The 18,597-nt window shown below is 39.6% G+C and overlaps 2 protein-coding genes across 3 annotated transcripts; one reads left to right on the top strand and one right to left on the bottom strand.

The window, feature by feature from the left end:
* Positions 1 to 1,902: 1,902 nt before the first annotated feature.
* On the top strand, positions 1,903 to 16,055 carry LOC109985312 (glutaminase kidney isoform, mitochondrial). 2 transcript variants are annotated; one of them, XM_065961540.1, is made up of 18 exons: positions 1,903 to 2,228; positions 4,166 to 4,253; positions 5,855 to 5,976; positions 8,196 to 8,329; positions 8,413 to 8,488; positions 9,201 to 9,364; positions 9,811 to 9,869; positions 11,696 to 11,728; positions 11,831 to 11,889; positions 11,977 to 12,043; positions 12,160 to 12,210; positions 12,752 to 12,928; positions 13,045 to 13,176; positions 13,276 to 13,368; positions 13,519 to 13,580; positions 14,518 to 14,594; positions 14,684 to 14,747; positions 14,831 to 16,055. In XM_065961540.1, exons 1-18 carry the CDS (start codon positions 2,017 to 2,019, stop codon positions 14,985 to 14,987), a joined length of 1,827 nt encoding a protein of 608 aa, XP_065817612.1. In that variant the 5' UTR covers positions 1,903 to 2,016; the 3' UTR covers positions 14,988 to 16,055. The 2 variants fall into 2 exon arrangements, with proteins under 2 accessions (XP_065817612.1, XP_065817611.1); XM_065961539.1 differs by having other exon boundaries at positions 4,163 to 4,253.
* spryd4 (SPRY domain containing 4) lies at positions 15,840 to 17,737 on the bottom strand. The gene is made up of 2 exons (XM_020635617.3): positions 17,570 to 17,737; positions 15,840 to 16,988 (listed from the first exon to the last, which is right to left on the bottom strand). The coding sequence occupies exons 1-2, from the start codon at positions 17,700 to 17,702 to the stop codon at positions 16,447 to 16,449; spliced, it is 675 nt and encodes a 224-aa protein (XP_020491273.1). The 5' UTR covers positions 17,703 to 17,737; the 3' UTR covers positions 15,840 to 16,446.
* Positions 17,738 to 18,597: the final 860 nt, after the last annotated feature.

Below are 18,597 nucleotides of genomic sequence, written 5' to 3'. Positions count from 1 at the left end.
AGCTTTGAATGATGATTGAAAAGCTACATCTCTGGCCATCTCTTTTTTAAGTTCATAGATGTTGTCAAACAATCTGTATCTTATGTCTGTTTTATGATCCCAAGTAGAGTTTTTATCAAAAAGAATCCTATTCCAGTCAAATTTCAACAGTTACTACACCTCTTCCTTCCTAAAGTCTCCCAAAACTGGCTCTCCAAAGTGGTCTCTAAGCCAGGGCTTTATCCAGACCTCCAGATTACTGAGCCTGAATCAAAGCACCAGACCCGGTATGTTTCTTTTCCTGTGTGAGGTGGAGGGGGGGAGAGGTTAAGTTTGTGCAGGCTCGGTGAGTGCGGCAAGGGGGGCTTTCTCACATAAGATGGAGGATGAAGGGACAAAGGTGGCATTCATTGGCCCAGGAATGGAAAACATTTTCGCCTGAAAACAGAGAAGGTACAACCGGCAGAGGTAGTGCAGAGAGGCCATGGGTTAGCATACACCCCTTTGGAGAAGTCACTCCTAGAAATGCAGAGGAGACCACCAGCACCTGATTGAATCCTTGTTTATTTGGTAATGGAGATAATATCAAGTCACCCTCAAGGGTCTACTTGGAACCTTAATAAAGGTAGAATGTGAATGTTTAGCATGTGTACTGTGAAACTGAACACATGTGAGTGTTGTGGTTTATCGCCAGAATTCTTGACCATCACCTGAATTATTTAAATTGCCTCCAATTTAAATACAACATATAAACATTTAGAAATATTTAGTAAAATGTGATTCAAAAATGATGACTAGCAAAAGAGTGAAATTTCCACTTGACTTCCCAGTAGATGCTCAGTCGCAGTCAGCAATTGTTGCACTGAGGGGCGTCTCACACAGCAGCCAATATCAAAGACAGGAAGCCAAGAACTAAAACTCCAGAGATCAAAAAATTATAGAATAAATTGTGTTTGAAGCACCGGGAAACCTGCCAAGAAACAAAATTTTTGGAGAGGAAGGATCTCAGACATCCAACTGTGATGTGTCCTCTTAACAGAACAACAGTCAGGGAAGAAAGACTGACCTGAGTATAGGGTCCTGGGCTGAGGACGCCACCTAGAGGACGAGATAGTAAAAAATGAATAGTGTCAGTGTTAGAAAATCACCATTGGGTGTCGCCATGTTACAGCAGTAGAAAGGGTTCTCTGGTGGCAACATGAATTATTAACGTTTTACATTATTTACCAGACTACAGAACAAACTAACATCTGATATTTCATCACCAATCCATGGTTAAATTAAATCACTAAAATACATGAAAGACCTGGACAGATGGTATATATTTTTTTTTTAAATGATGCAGATAATGAAACATATTTTCCCATAAGCAAATAGTAAAATCATCATAATTGTTGTCCATTGTTACCACAATCATCAAATAGAGAAATAGAAACTACACCAGCATAACGCTCGGCATTTAACAAATGCAGACAACATTGGATCAAGTTTTGTGGTGGTTTTCAGTTACCTTATTTCTGTGATAACTAAAGAAACTTTTCTGCTGGCATACAGCCATGTGTCCAAGTCCAGTTTATATAAAATGCTGCAGTGTTTGGGGAATGAAGTTTGTGTGCGGGTTAAGGTTTGTATTTACATCCCTGACTTTCAGTCTGTTTAAAAAAATGTAGGGCAACACTTTCACAAGTGACTTTATTCACCACTACATTTTCTATGATTTCAGAGATGAACTACCCAGCAATCAGAGTCTAAGTAAAGCATAAGACATTTAGAAAGGGGTTTTCCAGCTTTATATCCAGTAGCTGAAAGTCATACCGGCAGCTTCTGGTTATTGACCTCAGCGCCTGAACCAGGTTGTCAGTGTCACAGCCCCGCCCCCCGAGCAGCAGCCTCTACTTGATCCAGTATTCAAGACAGCAGCTGCTATTAAAGCTCTGAGGACCAAGGGTGACTGTCCACAAGATCGCTACATATCAACCACTGTGGGGGGAAAAAAAAAACTTGTGTATTATTAACGAGAAGGCCCTACTTATCACAATGCATTGCCTGAAAAGTCTGAGGACAGCTAACCCGGGAGTCTTGCAGCTATTTAAAAATGCAGGAATCTCCGCCAGAGTTGGAGCTGACAGCATTGTCTTGTCCAGGACGCAGCAACCTGTTCCTCACCCCTGCTGGGCCGCAGCATCACCCCACACCCACAGAGCCTTACATCAACAGACGGGCCCTGATGTGGACCAAGGGCAGCCAAAGTAGGTCACATTTGGCTCTCTCTCTCTAACCGAATAAATCACCATTAATCAGCCACAATTTTAATTATCAATATTAAGAATTTCTTACTCAGTTTCAAACACTCTCCCACATCATTTAATGACACATCTGTACGCAATCGTCTGTGTGTCAGGGGTTATATTGTCAAACTTGTATAAATGTGATGTTATAAAACATTTGTTTTCAGTCTCACAAGTTCTGATTACAATGACCATTACTGTGAATATTAATGACAATGACAAGGCGGTAGGAAGTTACTGCGCCCAGCTAAAAAACCATAACTTTTCCCCTTTTCTTTTTTATTTATTTTTATATATTTTTATATATATTATTTATATATATTTATACATATTTTTATTTTTATATATTTTTTATATATATATATTTTTTTCCAGTATTTATGCTCTCTCCCTGCAAGCTACTTTAGGCCAACTCAAAGTGAAAGAGTGCAATTGCTTTGAACTATGCTGCCTTCATGTACTCCTCGGAAATATCGAATTTCGAAGTTATAAGCACATGAACGGGGCTCCAAAGTTGTCATTACGAGAGAGAAATTTTGATTATTTTGTTGTGACCATAGACTGTAATTATTATGATGTTATTGATGTCAGAATTTTCTTTGCTGGTCAAAAATATATATGTCATTTGATTATTTTGCTCATATTATCAATCATTTATTTTTAGATTTTGCACATTTATAAATAGAATAGGCACAGGGGCAACACACAGTATGCTAACAAGTCTAATTTAAGCAATAAAGCTAGCTAGTTAAGCAAATATTAGCTATTGATAATGTTTTTTAAAGTGCCCATGAAAAGGGAACAATGAGAGTATCCAATGCCGTGTTGTGACGCATTTCCAATTGAAAAAGGACAGAACCTATGGACAGAACCAATGACATGATAAAAGGCGGAACATAACATTGGGATGAATTTAATTGGATCGTGAGCTTCGACAAAGCTTATCAATTGGTCAAAAATGTAGTGAACGCCCCCGAGTGCAGGATGGGTCATCATCAGAAGATACGATTATTTTGATGTAAAAAAAATACTCAGATAAAACTTTATTGAAGTATATAAATGATATGTTAACACTGGACCTAGGGATTAAAACTGGTAAAAAGTATTCTGTCATATCACAGAGAAATTAATTAACACTTCAGCTTCATTCCTGAAGCATATGCTATGTTGTTCATTCTGCCACTGAAGCTCAAACTAGCTCTCTGCTACTTGCGTTTGGAAATAAACGATCAGCCATGAAAGAACAACCTTACTTCCGTCCATTTAAAAACATTTTTTTTTTGCATTTTTCCAACCAGAGGACTGGAATGTGTGTATATCATCGTAACGACTGCACAACTGAGTGTTGATATTTCCAAAGAGCACATGAAGGCAGCATTAACCTTGTCAAGAAACTTCACAATCAACCACATTCATTAAAATACACTTTTGTTTTAAAGTAAGTTAGTAGGATAGAGTCATTATGTTAATAGGATAGGATAGAAGTAGGATAGAAGTAGAAAGACAGCTACGGGTTGTTTGAATATGGTTGTTTCACTCTCGGAGTAACAGTTTTATTTTTTCAATTTTAGCTCACTATACCCTCCCAAATGAGAATACAAATTAAAAAAAAGAGGTATACATATTTTAGCTATGCCAGACCCAAACCATACAGATGCTTGTGAAAAAATAGGCCATATACTTTATGTATGTTTTATGTACATGTAGTCATGGACTAGAGTTCTTCTCTTTTACATTTAGTTTTTGTGAAGAAATAGGTCAGTGGCATGAGCTTTGCTGTCCTTTTATCTTTCCATGTTGTGTACACAAAGGTTGACACACTGGTCGTGATTTTCAGTTGAAACAAAGGAGTCAGTCTAATTTCAAAGATTACAGTAATGTTGTGTTTGTTTAAGCAGGAGCCGGTGGATGTCTAGTATGGAGGATCTACTTTTCTACACCATAACTGAAGGCCAAGAGATGATCCCCCTCTCCCAGTTCATCTCTGTGAGTCAACACAGCATGGTCACTACTCCTCCGTCATGCAGAGGACTGTTTTGTTTTTCCGTGGCATTTGTGGACATATAAAATGAACCCAGACTTCCTTGCAGTAGTATTGCATTTCCTTAAAGCACCTCTGACTTTAGGAAAAATCAACCTTGGAGCGTGACATAGGAGCACACTTTAGGAATCTAGAGCGTCTCCAGCTGACTGCAGGGTCAAGTGTTAAATGTGTTCGCTACTCTCTTATGTAACAAGACTAGCTAAATATAGTAGGTGTGACACTGCAGTAAGCACCCGAGAACAACATGCAGTTTTCACATTGTATGTAATTTATTTTTGGCTTTAATTATGATATTTTATAACTCGAGTTTGTACCAACAGATGTCTCTACAACCTAACTATATTTGAGGTATTATGTTTCAAAAACAGAACCTGAGGGCTTACTTGGCGACTAAGGTAGAATGTAGGGCAACAAATCTTCCAACCATACTTTGGGCCCAACACACAACCACACCCACACACACACACATACACACACAAACACACACACGCAGATGTCACGCTTCTGTGAATCTTTGCCACAGCTCACATTTTCAGAGTCTTGTCAGGGGCCTGTTTTTAACTATACACTCGCAACCTTTGTAGAAGGCAGACATGGACAACTGGTGACCTCAGTGTCTATGGAAACTCAGTCATTTTAAAAAGGAGCATGCATTTCATAGAAGAGGCGTGTGTCAACACAGGTGGCTGTTTGTTTCAACACAGGTGGCGGGAGGTGTTTGTAGAGGTGAATGGTTGAGTTAGTCTATAGTTAGGACATACAGTAGATGGTGAAAGTCAGTAACCTTGCAAAAAAGAAAGACCATCCTATCAAGTTTTCAGGTAAATGTTTGCCCACCTATTTTTTTATTAAAAAGGAAATACATGTTTCTAAAAGACATGTTTAAGGCTATTGGATGCCTGTTTCTTTGTAGCAACAAATCAAAAGGAAAATGTGTACTTTAGGGAAAATGTCACATTAAGTCAAATTAACTTTAATTGCACTGATATATTAAGGGTCCCGTGAGGATTTTTTGACTAGTTACCAAAAATAAACACTTCAATTAGCCTTCTTCTAAAAAAATATGAGTGCAGCTCCAGATTTAAGCATTTCTTAGAGCCCTGGAGCTAAAAAAAAAAAAATGACTCACAGATTTACAACAACAGAAACCTTTCTGCCACGTGCTCGTTGTTCTCTTTGCTCCCAGAATCCGTTTTTAGATGATATGACTTTTAAAAAAAAATGGGGCCTCTTTAGTTTGGAGAGTCATGCACATGGTGTCCCCAAATAGAAGCATATGGTTCATACAAGTGACTGCCAGCCTGACGAGAAACTTATCGGAGGGATTCCTGTCGTCATGCGGTCCATGCTTGAACTTCCTTCTTAGTCACATGTTGACACCCCTGAGCATTTGAAGTCCTATATCTATATATGCCATCTACACAAGTGTTATCCTGCTAAATAACATCACATAAACACATGCATGACCTAAAAGTCTGATTATGTCTATCATCAAGGACTACCTTCTGTTTGCATTAACCGCTGTTACCCCTGTGCTCTCCAGGCTATGAGAAAAACAGGTTTGTTGACGTCTGACCCCCGGCTGCGTGACTGTGTCCATCAGATGCGGCTTTCCACGCGTGACTCTATCGGGCCCGTCATGATGGACAAGAAGCTCTTCAGGAGGTGAGAAAAGCCATGTTTTATTTATGACACAAAGACGTAGTTATGCATACCATGCAGCGAGCGGTGAGTATTCAACTGCATGTGAAGAGTAGACAGAACATTGTGTGTACGTTTCAATCATTGTTCTCCACAAAATTGCAGCCTGATATTATTTTGCAAATGAACGTGAAGATGTTGCCACAAAAGGTGTTGAAAAAGCATGACAGTTGAATGATAGGTAAGGGAAGTGTCTTCAAATTAATTACTTTGAGATTATGTGAAAGAGTAATAGGAGGAGTAACCTGTGCTCAGCGCTATTTGAGTCCAAGAGCCTGACAGAGACAGGCGTTTTATGGCTGACAGCTGCCACTAACCAAATTCTCGTTTGCACATGCCAGCAGCGGAGTGTGTAGCAGGACAGACGGTGTCCTCATGGCCTGGTAATGAAAGGGCATGATTCTGGTTGAGCTCCAGACTGCGGCATTCATTTTAGACATAGGGAATTAGCAGTTGTTTTATTATCTATGAATCAGCCTAATATTGTCATGATTAATAACCTATAAATCTAAAACAATCTTGAAAATTCTCATTAGAATTTTCTTAAAATTTCTTAATTTGTCTTTAATCCAGATTCTTAAACATCATGCAGACACATTATGATTTGTAAATGTAATGCACTATGTCTCGTCCCCGTCTTGGAACAGTCGCAGATTTCACAGTCTGGTTGTCAGTTGTCGAACTAAATCGGCCATATCCGACCTTTTTTATTTTCATAGCATGTTGAGGTTATCCTTTCCTAAAGAACACTTAAAAGCTCACTATAAATAAAGCTTCTAGAAATAGAGAGTGCTATCTCCCAACTTTTTTTGTGGAAATGACCCATATGAATAATGCAAGCTCTTTCCACTCTCTTCTGCTGGTGTCCCAAAATCTCACGCTAGCATCGCCTTGGATTAGTGAGGGCTGCAGGCCAGACATTTTAGCACAGACTGGCTGTGACAGAATGTACATACCTTTTCTTGGGACCATACTGCATCGCGGTCTAATTATAGCAGTTAAAATCTGTAATTCCCTTTTAGAACCTGCTGATATGGGCCGGTAGTGTTGTATATCCTCAGTGAGAGAGGGAGAGAGAGTGAGGAAGGATAGCATATCCCTTTGAATCCAACACAGTGAAGAGGAAGATGAATGCCCTTTAAAGAGTTGAGCATTTCAACTAAATTGAAATTGATTGGGGTTTCAGTTATACAAACATTTCTCACGCAGAGCGAATGCCAGTGATTTAGGTCAATTGAGTTTTTCAGTCAAAGTAGATTAACTTCTTTTTGAACCAAAATAAACGAACTCCAGGGAAAAAGGCAAAGTGTTTATGTTTATACATTTAGTCACTTTAGCCTTTTTCGCTGCCAACAAAGCAGAAGATTATAACGTCCAAATTTAGAAAAACAATTTTCCCACATTTGTGCGAGGCATGCCCTTATTCAATTTAAGAATATTCCCTGTTTTCATATGTCTCAGTTCAAGCTCTCAACATCTTTTCCTGGGGTTAGTCCTCCCTGTGACAGATGCAAGCAAGCTCATGCCAACCTCTGTCATACAATTTGGTCTTGTCCAAACCTAACATCATTCAGGTCTTCAATATTTAATGCATATTCAGAGATCAAGGGTCGAACCATTGAACCTTACCTATTTGTTTTTATCTATTTGGTGAACAGTACTATCCACCGGGATGTTTGATGTTGTTTGGCTGCGTTGTATTTTTGTGTGTGGAATGTCTGACTATGCCGCTTAACTCATGAAAATGTTACTGCTTCATGTGCAAACTGTGTGAACTGGTAAATTCGTAGCTTGATCCAAAGGTAACTGGACTGGTTGAAGATCTTGAAATATGAGCAAGGAATCTTCAATCAGTCCAGTTGCCCTTGAATATACCATGACCTGGATGACTGAGAACCTACACAGATATGTGAACAGGTGCTTTTTCTTTTCTCTTCTTCTTTTGCTGTCCTAAAATACATTCATGCTGTATTTGTACTCTTGTTTATGTAGAAAATCATTGGAGACAAAAATAAAAATCCAATGAGTTCAAATGTTTACATGCAGTAGTTTTATTGTTTTGTGTATATTTATATTTAAATAACAAACGATACATTCAATATGTATTCTAACAACATCATCTGTATTTGAAGTTATTTGTGGTTCGGCTCATGACAACAGTTCCACCGTGTGTCCCCGTGTAGGTGTGTGGGAAACAACATCATGCTTCTAACCAAGGCTTTCAAAAAAAAGTTCATCATTCCGAACTTCGAAGAGTTCACTAAGCAGATCGATCAGATGTATGAGAGCGCACAACAGCAGGAGACTGGACAGGTAGGTATCATACTAAAACACATAAATGAATGCTGTTATGTATTTCACTTATAATAACATGTGTTTCATGTGCTGTCATGCAGGTAGCTGATTACATCCCTCAGCTGGCTAAGTTCAGCCCTGATCTCTGGGGCGTCTCTGTCTGCACAATTGATGGACAGAGGTACAGTTACATCTCTAATTCCGTGCGTGTTTCCATGCTGAAAACCTCCACCATGTGTATAGAGTTCAACAGTGACTGCCCACTTATTCAGCGGCTCTGATTCCAGAAATGTATTTTCCCCATTCATAACCTTCATTGACATTTCACAAAATCCTTATATCAAGAAAATGAAGCCTGGAACCACGACAACCAGCTACCACCAATACTTTTGACAATAAAAAAAATAAGATTCTGCGCAAAATAATTTTTTTTTTTTTTTTTTTTAGAAAAAGGCAAAGGTACAAAACTGTGTACTTGATTAGCCATCCCACAATCCATTGTGAATGATACCACTTTTTCTTCTATGTACATTTTGTGGTTGTTATAGTGTTTTGTGTTTGTTTAGTGTGTGTAGTGTGTAGTACTTTTCCCCGATATCGCGAACAATAAACCATTTTCCCCTTAAAACAAGGTTGATATCATACAAACTTGTGTCTACTACAGGAGCATATACCGTTGTTTCACACTCAGGTAGCTCAAGGTTTGTCTACCTCGGCTGGTGATGACATAATGGTGAAAAATCTAACCTGCTGTGGAGAAAATGTTACCTCTGGAACCACACTGTTGAGCTCTATTGCCTCACTAACACTCCATCATTTTTTCTTTTCTTTCTTTTTTTTTTGTACGTTTGTTTTGTTTCTATGCATCTCCATCCCATCCTCATGTCAAACAGACACTCTGTGGGTGACACAAAAGTTCCCTTCTGTCTGCAGTCGTGTGTGAAGCCTCTGGAGTACGCCATCGCTGTGCACGAATTCGGCAGTGAGCACGTTCACAACTTTGTTGGCAAAGAGCCCAGTGGATTCAAGTTCAACAAACTGTCCCTAAATGATGACCGTAAGTGATTAGACTTTATACTCCTGTATTTATCTCTGCACCTGAACAATCAGTGACAATGACAGTGAGTGCATTAATGATTCATCCTGGTTCTGTAATGATGTCCCAATGATTTTATTTCAACATCTTCACAACTCCAGTCCCTGAACTTTTATTTTAATAGACTCTGATGGTTTGCAGAGTAAAGATGAGAGATAATAACCCCTAATTTTGACAGAAAACTGCTTGTCCATAGGGACTTATAGACAAATGATGTACCATATAATCACCACACTTCTGGAGGACAGGGTTTTCTTTTATGTGTTCAGTTTATACGATGATGTCATTAGCTTGCTCTAATTTTCCCTCATGAAATATATCCTCTAATCCTCTAACCACACGAGCAGTTTATTGCTCGTGTGGTTTGTGGGCAATTGATTGATTACATGATCTTGTCTTCTGTGCAGTTAAACCCCACAACCCGATGGTGAATGCCGGCGCCATCGTCATCAGTTCTTTAATTAAGGTAAAAAACTAAAGGCCTGTCAGCAGTGAAGACAATGATTATCACATCACATGCTTAGTGAAAGCAGACGTTTCCATCAAGAATGTACACAAACACACCTTTGGTTGTCCTTAAAGCTCCTGTGAGGCACTTTTCTGTATATTTTTCGGGATGAAAAATCGGATCCTGCTTTCTCCAAACAGTCTATCGTATCACTCATTGAGAGCAGTTGCTGTGGAAAATGTGAAAACCTTGGCTAGTGAGTCAAAAAGTTAATTTCGGACTCCGGGTAAGCTGTTATGTTCCAGTACGAGAACTCTTCCACTCATGTTCGTTTTGACACATTATACTCAACAAAATAAATACCAAACTCGTGACACATGCTTTCACACGTGAGAGCCCTATAGGACTCACACGAGCATTTGAAATCTGCTTGCAAGAAAGTCATTGTGAAATCTGACTCCGCAACTGTTTGCAGTGTGTGGAAAGAGTGTGTTTATCGCATTTACAAAACTGGCACCAGTTTAAAACAAAGGGAAGTTTTTCCACTAAATTATAGAGAACCAATGCGCCATTAAGACACAATTTATAATGCTGCAAACTTTCTGTTTTTGATTATTATTTAGGATTTGACAGCCTAAACGATTGCCCCATTGGACTGCGTTTAATCCCTGTGGTACAGTTTCCTGAAACTGAAGCTATTTGCTTCTTTTGGATATATATGCCAATAGAAAATATAGGAAACTTAATTTTATGCAAGGAGAGGCAAAGCAACATCATCTAAATAGCACATTTCATGCACAAAGGCTTTACACAGGGAAGAGATGTTTAAACAAATACAAGGCTAAAATTTCAAAATAAATAATTTGCTACCATCTGTGTTGAAATCTGTGAACTAAATCAACACTGACGTTTGAGGCTGGTCATTTGATGTCAGCTGCTGGACTATGGTCACCATCATCTGACTGAGCAGCCACCAAACTTATCAGTGAGCTTTGGCCTGAATGTAAGACTTGCGTGCGTGGTTTTAAGTCAAATAAGGCTGTTTCTGTTTCCTTTGTGGAGATATCCTGAGGTTCCCCAGCTGGCAGAGGAGATACTCTGGACCTCTTTATCATAAGTGGGTCAGGTTCAACAGCGAGGGAGAGACTCTGTGTTTGGGCTGACAGCGAGGGCGTGTGTATGCTTCTGGCCAATTACAGCTCCCGGATCTGAAGGAGTGTAAGCCACCCATGTGAACAAGCTGTTGCATGGAGTAGGACACTAAGGTTTACATACATGTACATAAATTACATATAATTTATAAACATACTGAAGAGCTTAAGATTGATATTCTACCCACTGGACAAAGATGGTACAAGTGGATCCTGTTGGATCAGTGTGATGTCGTGTGAAAATGAAAATGAAAGACGTCAATAAATGAAAAGTAAATGTCCCTAAACTATCCTGCAGAGCAACGTCCTGTAAAGAAATAAAATCCCCTCCTTTCTCGGCCATTAAACCTCAGGTAGTCTCTTTAACTCAGGGTAACATTTGAAATCATGTGGAGTCATTAAAAAAACTAATGTGACCACCGTCCCTGTTTGGTAGCTTTTACGACTCGGTTATGATCCCTAACTGGTCTGTGAAATCCAAGCCGGCCATAAACAGCCTCCAGGCCACATGGACTGACAGGCAGAAAAAAACATTATGTACACAACATACCTCAATGCCCAGGCACAGGTTGGTCCCACCATGGGATTATGTATAAGTACTCAAACACTGCCATCTATAGGGACTCACTAAATCTCGGCATTAAGGAGCTTGCTGTATAAGATGGTGATTTTTCTTTTCTGTTTTGTTGACAGCCTCATTCCAAAAAGGCCCAGAGGTTCGACTATGTAAGAAAAACCTTTTTTATTTTAACCTTTATTATTTTAACGTCACTTATTTGTTTGGTCTCCCGTGAAATAACTGAACCATGTGTAATTATGTTATTATAGGTGATGGACTTCTTGAAAAGCATGGCTGGTACAGAGTTTGTGGGCTTCAGCAACGCAGCGTGAGTGCATGGTGCTTAAAAAAAATGCACACCATTAATCTCTCTATTTTGAAATACAACTTTCTCAAACCTGTTCTGTTCTTGCAGCTTCCAGTCAGAGAGGGAGACTGGGGATAGGAATTTTGCAATTGGTTATTACCTCAAAGAGAAAAAAGTGAGTTTTTGGGGTGATTTATGTTTTGTAACAAATACATCAGGTGCTTGCAAAGTGTTCAGAAAAAAATAAAAATTAGCCTTAGTATGTACTGACCTTGATATAACTCGTCGCAGTGCTTTCCTGAAAATGCAGACATGATAGCAGCCCTTGACTTCTACTTTCAGGTAAGACTCTTTAATAATGTAGTATTCTGTGAATCAACAATTATTAAAAGGTTTGACAGTTTTGGGTGATAAGTGTGATTTGTCAAGAGGAGGAAAGGAAGCTTGAGCCCCATCCCATTTTCTTTTCGTTCAATATAAAGCTACAGCCAAGAGGCAATTGTTGTAGTTTAGCATAAAGTGTCCACTAGTTGCCTGGTAACATTACCGTGACAGCAGGACTCCAGGAAGTCACTTTACCCAGCCAAGAAAAAAGTCTTGTGCATCCATACTCTAAAAAGCAAACCGACTAAACTGCTAAAATGTAATATGTTAGTGCTTGGAACATCTTTTTAACCTTTAATACCAAGCTAAGATAGCTAGTGTCCCATGTTAGCAGCCTTCATTCTAGGCTAAGCTAAGGTGCCCAGCCGCTGACTGCACCATGGTATTATGTAATAATCTTCTTGGCTAATTCTTGGCCAAAATACGCAGACTTTTTCTGTAAAAGTAATTTGTATGCATCTGAATAACATTTGTTATTTTACTTCTTTAACCATTTCAGTTATGCTCCATTGAGGTGACTTGTGAGTCAGGAAGTGTCATGGCTTCCACACTAGCCAACGGGGGTATTTGTCCAACCACAGGCGAGCGTGTGCTGAGCGCCGAAGCCGTTCGAAACACCCTGAGTCTCATGCATTCCTGTGGCATGTACGACTTCTCAGGCCAGTTTGCCTTCCATGTGAGTCGTTGGGAATTCAAGGATCTGTTTTGACATATTTTTTTTGCACCAGTTGCCCTGAGTTGCTCTTGTGTGAATTCTTAACTTGAATATCTTTGCTTACTCCTCATGCTCAGGTGGGCTTGCCTGCTAAATCTGGGGTCTCAGGCGCTGTTCTGTTGGTGGTCCCTAATGTCATGGGCATGATGTGCTGGTCTCCACCTTTAGATCGGCTCGGAAACAGTGTTCGTGGAATTCACTTCTGTCAGGTATCTCAGCTGCAATCCTCGCTTTATCACTGTAACTGAATTATTCAATACATATACATATTTCAAATATTCCATCCTTATAAACATTTGATTCCATAGGATCTGGTGTCACACTTCAACTTTCACAATTATGACAACCTGAGACACTTCACAAAGAAACACGACCCCAGGAGAAAATCAGATGGCGATCCAGTAAGTTCAGTGCAACAAGCATAAAGGCTGCAAATATCACTCAGACTAGTAAGAAACATGTTTGCTCCATGGGGTTATAACACATTCTGAAATATCTTCATGGAGAAACAGTCCACTACTACACTATAATGATTTCTTTTTGATCCATAGCACAAGTCAGTGATAAACCTGATGTTTGCAGCCTACAGGGGTGACGTCGGTGCTCTAAGAAGGTAAGAAAAAAAACCAAATAAATGTGTTTTATTTTTCATCACCTAACTCTGACAACAGTTGAGTAAACAACAGTTGGATGACGCAAACTCAAAGAAACACTGATCCACTTTTTCACTCTGATGTTGATCATTAGATGGAAGGAATTGATACCACTTTCATATCTGTCAGATAAAAATGTAACTGGAGCCGGGGGCAGCTTCACTTGGCTTAGCTTAGTGTCAAGGCTGAGAGCAGGCGGAACAGCCCGCCGCATAACTAGTCTGTTTACCAGCATGGTTTCGTAATCTGTACACAAAACAACAGCTAATCACATTTCACATTACCAAACATTTGAGCTTTGGAACTTCTATTGGACTGGTTTGGTTATATTTAATATTTTATAGCTTTATTTATTTACATCTGAACCTGCACGGTGGTGCAGTGGTAAGCTCACAGCGAGAAGGTTCCTGGTTCAAATCCCTGTCAGACAGGGCCTTACTGTGTGGAGTTTACACGTTCTCCCCGTACATGTGTGGGTTCTCTCTTGGTACTCTGGCTTCTCCCCACAGTCCAAGCACCCGTAGGTGTGCATAAGAGTGTGGCTGGTTGTCTGTCTCTATATGTCAGCCCTTTGATTGACAGTCCAGGTTGTAACCCCGCCTCTCGCCCAATGACAGCTGTTTCCAGTTTGTACATGAAATTCATTATATCTATTTTTGAAATGAGTGGGAATTGCTAGTAATATATATTGATACTTTCACAATCCACCATGGCCCGCTCTATAATAGAAAAGATGTAGAAACTCAGGTACTACAAGGTGGGACCTTTAACAAGTTCTTTACTTATGTAAGTGCAGGGCTACTCAGCACAGTTTGACAGTTTGCTGTCAACTGTTAACCTTTTCGTTTGTGTTTTCTCTCCTCGACTCTGCTCCTTTTGATTTTTTCACCTCTCCAGGTTTGCCCTTTCAGCTGTGAACATGGAGCAGACAGACTACGACTCTCGCACAGCGCTCCACATTGCTGCAGCAGAAGGTGACACCTCATTACAAGTTTTTTCATGGTTCAATAATCTTGGCTTGGATATTCAAACAAGAACAAATTGATCTATTTTTGTCTTTCAGGTCATTTGGAAGCTATTATCTTCCTAACTGAAATATGTAAAGTGAATCCCCACATGAAGGACAGGTAGAAATTTGACTTTAAACCATTTAATCTATTCAAAAATGATTTGAAAAAATGTTTTTTAATTACATTGTGTTGTTTACCAGATGGGGAAACACACCTGTTGATGATGCCATCCAGTTTGGCCATGGAGTGGTTGTTACTCTGCTGCAAGAGTACCAGAGCATTTACGATGAAAGGGAGTCCCATGTGGACACAGAAGAACAGAAGCCCTCACTGGATACATTAAAGAGCCTTGCTTAAGGAGTCATGAGGGTTTCTTGAGAAATATCCATCCATTTTAAATATCCACCTGAGGGGACTGAAAGGCGCCAGATTGATTTAGGAACATGAAAAATTGATGGGGTTTTCTTAAATGTAAAAGTAAATGTGACATACTGGTAAAAGAGGGATCATCCTTTAGACTGCTGAAAAGCTATAAGGTGCAATATGATGTCCCTCTAATGCATTTCTGCAGACTGGAGCAATAGTTCGATAGTGTGGAGCATCAACACAGCACTATATATACAAAGCCATGTGGTGCTTGTGTGGAGGAAAATGACAGTAAATTGAGCCATGATTTGGTTTCCGTTGCAATATTAATGATGTTTTTCAGGCTTTGCTTCTGATTGAAAATGCCACCAAGATGTAAATATCTAGTATATATTCATTGTGCTTATTTATTTTTAAAACATTGAAATATATTTTTGCTTCATCAGCATTTCATTTGATCAGAGGGTTTTATGCCCCCTGTGTAATGATGGTATAAATATTCCCAAAGCTGCTTCATTATTATTCTACCTCTACAGGAGGGGTTTGATTGCATTTCAGCCTGTAGCACTAGAAGTACCTTCATTGTAGCTTGCACCACATTATAGATTCTCAGCTTGTGTTTACCTTGTTTCATTCTTTTTTGAGGGACTTTCTCTTTTATAATAAACGTGAGCTCATGTTTGTAGTTTCTTGGGAATCAAAGACTTATCTCCACGTCTCAGGTACTGGAAGCAGTGCATGAAAAAAAAAAAAACATTCTTAATATATATAAATAACTTTTGCAAATTAGACACATAGAAATTTGAAGTGATCTTTTACAAAAAAAGACATTAAAGCACTGTGCACCTTTGTCATCATCAAAATTTTATTTGACTTCAATTCATTTTCTCAAATCCACTAACTTGACTGTTTAACGGTTTAACCACGCCAATGATGATTCCTGAGCTTGACATAAGCTTCAGTCTGTCCCTGTAAATATGTACTATCCTGCTGTAAATAAAAGCGACATGTAGAAGTATTTTAATTGAAGTAATTTTATTAAACAATATACCATTTGAACATGAGTTCAGACTATTTTGTTTTGTGTGTTGATATCCGCTTTGAAACTGGTAGGTATTTCAGGTACAGCATAAGACACTATGGCAGTTAATGATCGTCAAAAAAGAAAAAAAAAAAAGAGTAATACTTGAGGTATGCACAGAAACTGCATATGTGAAAAGACTGCCTGAGGCTGGACGGCATACATTAAGTATTAAGTTTCATTATTAAGAGTCATCAGTTTGAAACAGTACCACAGAAATTGAATAATTGCTTGCAATCACCCTGTAAATGATATCCACGTTGATATTGCTTTTTTCTGCACCATACTGATGGTTATTGCCCATTTCTGAATGTGAGCCTGTCACCTTTCATGTCCACGATGTTTATCAGAATCATGGTTCATCCTGCTTCACTTCAGCCCCTCTGGCTCCTCCAGCCCAGAGTGTGTGAGCAGCTCCCCATCCCAAAGTCCAAAAGCAGGGCAGAGGGGAGCCTTGAACTGGACCCTGATGCTGTGAATGAGCCTGGGTTTTTCGATGTCCACAAGCCCCAGAAGGCCGCCTTCGAAGTCCAGCAGGAGCCCAACGCGGTCTGGCTTGCCCACCAGCGTCACAGGAACTATTTTATTGCTGGTCATAGCAAACCACTTGCGCTGAGCATAGCCGAACACCCAGGAGGAGCTGTTGGTACCCACGCAGTCTTCTCGGGACATTAGGGCCTCGGCCACACCAAGACGGAATTCCTGAGACTTTTTGACCGTCACTTCCCAGTAATGTCGTCCGCTGCTGATCTTCTCATCGCCGAACACGACGGCCCAGTCCCGGAAACGCTCAGGGTTGCCCTGCACGTGGCTGGGGTCTATGCCCAGCATGCGGTAGATCACACCTGTGTCTTTTTTGAAGAGGTCCAGACTGCTATGGGCGGTTCGCTCATCAAGCCTGAACTGAACATCTACAGAGAATCAGAGCAGGAGAAAAAAATATGATATTTGTTTATAAAAACCTCATGTGAGTGTCAGTGTCTACAAAATTGATCCGAATACTATTCATGGGCTTAACAGAGTACAGCAGGCATACTAAGGACTGACCTTCAATTAAACATTTATAACATATTTTAAAGTTTTCATATGTAGTTTAGTTTAAAAAAAAAATGTGGCATGGAAAGAAAAGAACGGAGTAAAATAAAAATGTGAACTTTACTCCAGTATTCAAGTTTAAACGACGACTATCACTCTCAGCCACAAGTGCGTAAACAAGATTTCGGGTACACGCATGCGCAATCGGCACTACAAAAAGACAGCCAAGGCTCGGTTAAATTGACTTCCTCAGTCTTTGCCGGTCTGCATTAAGATGCGTTACTATGTTACCTCAGCTACAGCCAGGTTACCGTTTTGTTGTATTAGGGGCAAACTAGCACAATAATAACATCAGTAATAAGTAGTCAGGATGCCTAAAAGGACATCGACCCTTGAGCTGCACTCACAAACCAACATCTCTTTAACTACTGATAACTTTAACAAAACATTTACTCACTATTCCCCATCGAGGTGGATATATAGCATCTTGTCGTCGGCAGGCTGACAGTCCGCCTGTGTTTAACTAGCACGGAGGCGACAGTCCGTCCTGCCAGGCGACAGAGACGAGCTGCATTTGTGGGTAGCGCCATGTTTTTCGCAGCTGCTCGCACATGTTTTGAGTTCCTTCTGCTTCTCAGTGCAGCTGAACGCGCTCTGCTTCCCCCTGCAGGCATGGGGAGGAACACCTAGACACACCGCCACAGCCATAAAGCGACACACATCAGCACCTCGGACAGCAGCCAGGCAAAACTGTCTAAAAATGTGCAACTACGTCATGTCTCAGTAAGTAAGTGTGCCACTTCAACAGAAATGACCCTCATCAAAACATCGTTAACTCCCAGGATATTATAATTTAAAAATCTATTTAAAAATCTATATAAATCTATAAAGGATTTTAGATTTTTTAAATGAAATGATGAAATACTTCATTAATCCTGCAGGGAAATTCTGGTTTACACTCTGTTAAATGATGGGCACCTTTCAAAATGTTTAAGATTGTTCAAATGAGATTTGGCAAATAGCGTATGAAAGTCAAGTTCAGCATTTGGCTGTACACAAAACAACAATGGGGATGCATACTTACAGCCGATATGAAATGAGGGGACAGCTTTAGAGTACTAAAAGTCATGTTTGGATTTGATAACAAAAAGTAGCTTTTGGTCTCCTCAAGTCCTTACAGTGGTTTTTTGCTCTACAGCAGATCATTTACAGGAAATAAATACAGTGTTTTACTCAATTTCTAAACAATAAATCTTAGAGGAAGCTTAATCAAAATGTTTCTCCTTCACACATCAGATTTAATGTCAGTTTCTGCATTGATTATAGCTATTCATGCTGGATGTTAGAGCAGCTCCTCTGCACAGTCGTGGGACATTTAATGTCACCGATTTTCTTTTTCCATGCTGATGCATTTAAGATTGAAGAGCAATACATAATTTATGGCATGCAATAAATACTTTGTTGTATTAACAAAGCATGATTCAG

Source organism: Labrus bergylta, chromosome 12 (genome assembly GCF_963930695.1).
Source record: "Labrus bergylta chromosome 12, fLabBer1.1, whole genome shotgun sequence".
Classification (NCBI taxonomy): domain Eukaryota; kingdom Metazoa; phylum Chordata; class Actinopteri; order Labriformes; family Labridae; genus Labrus; species Labrus bergylta.
Note: the sequence above shows the minus strand (reverse complement) of the source record. Positions and strands in the feature narration are given on the sequence as shown.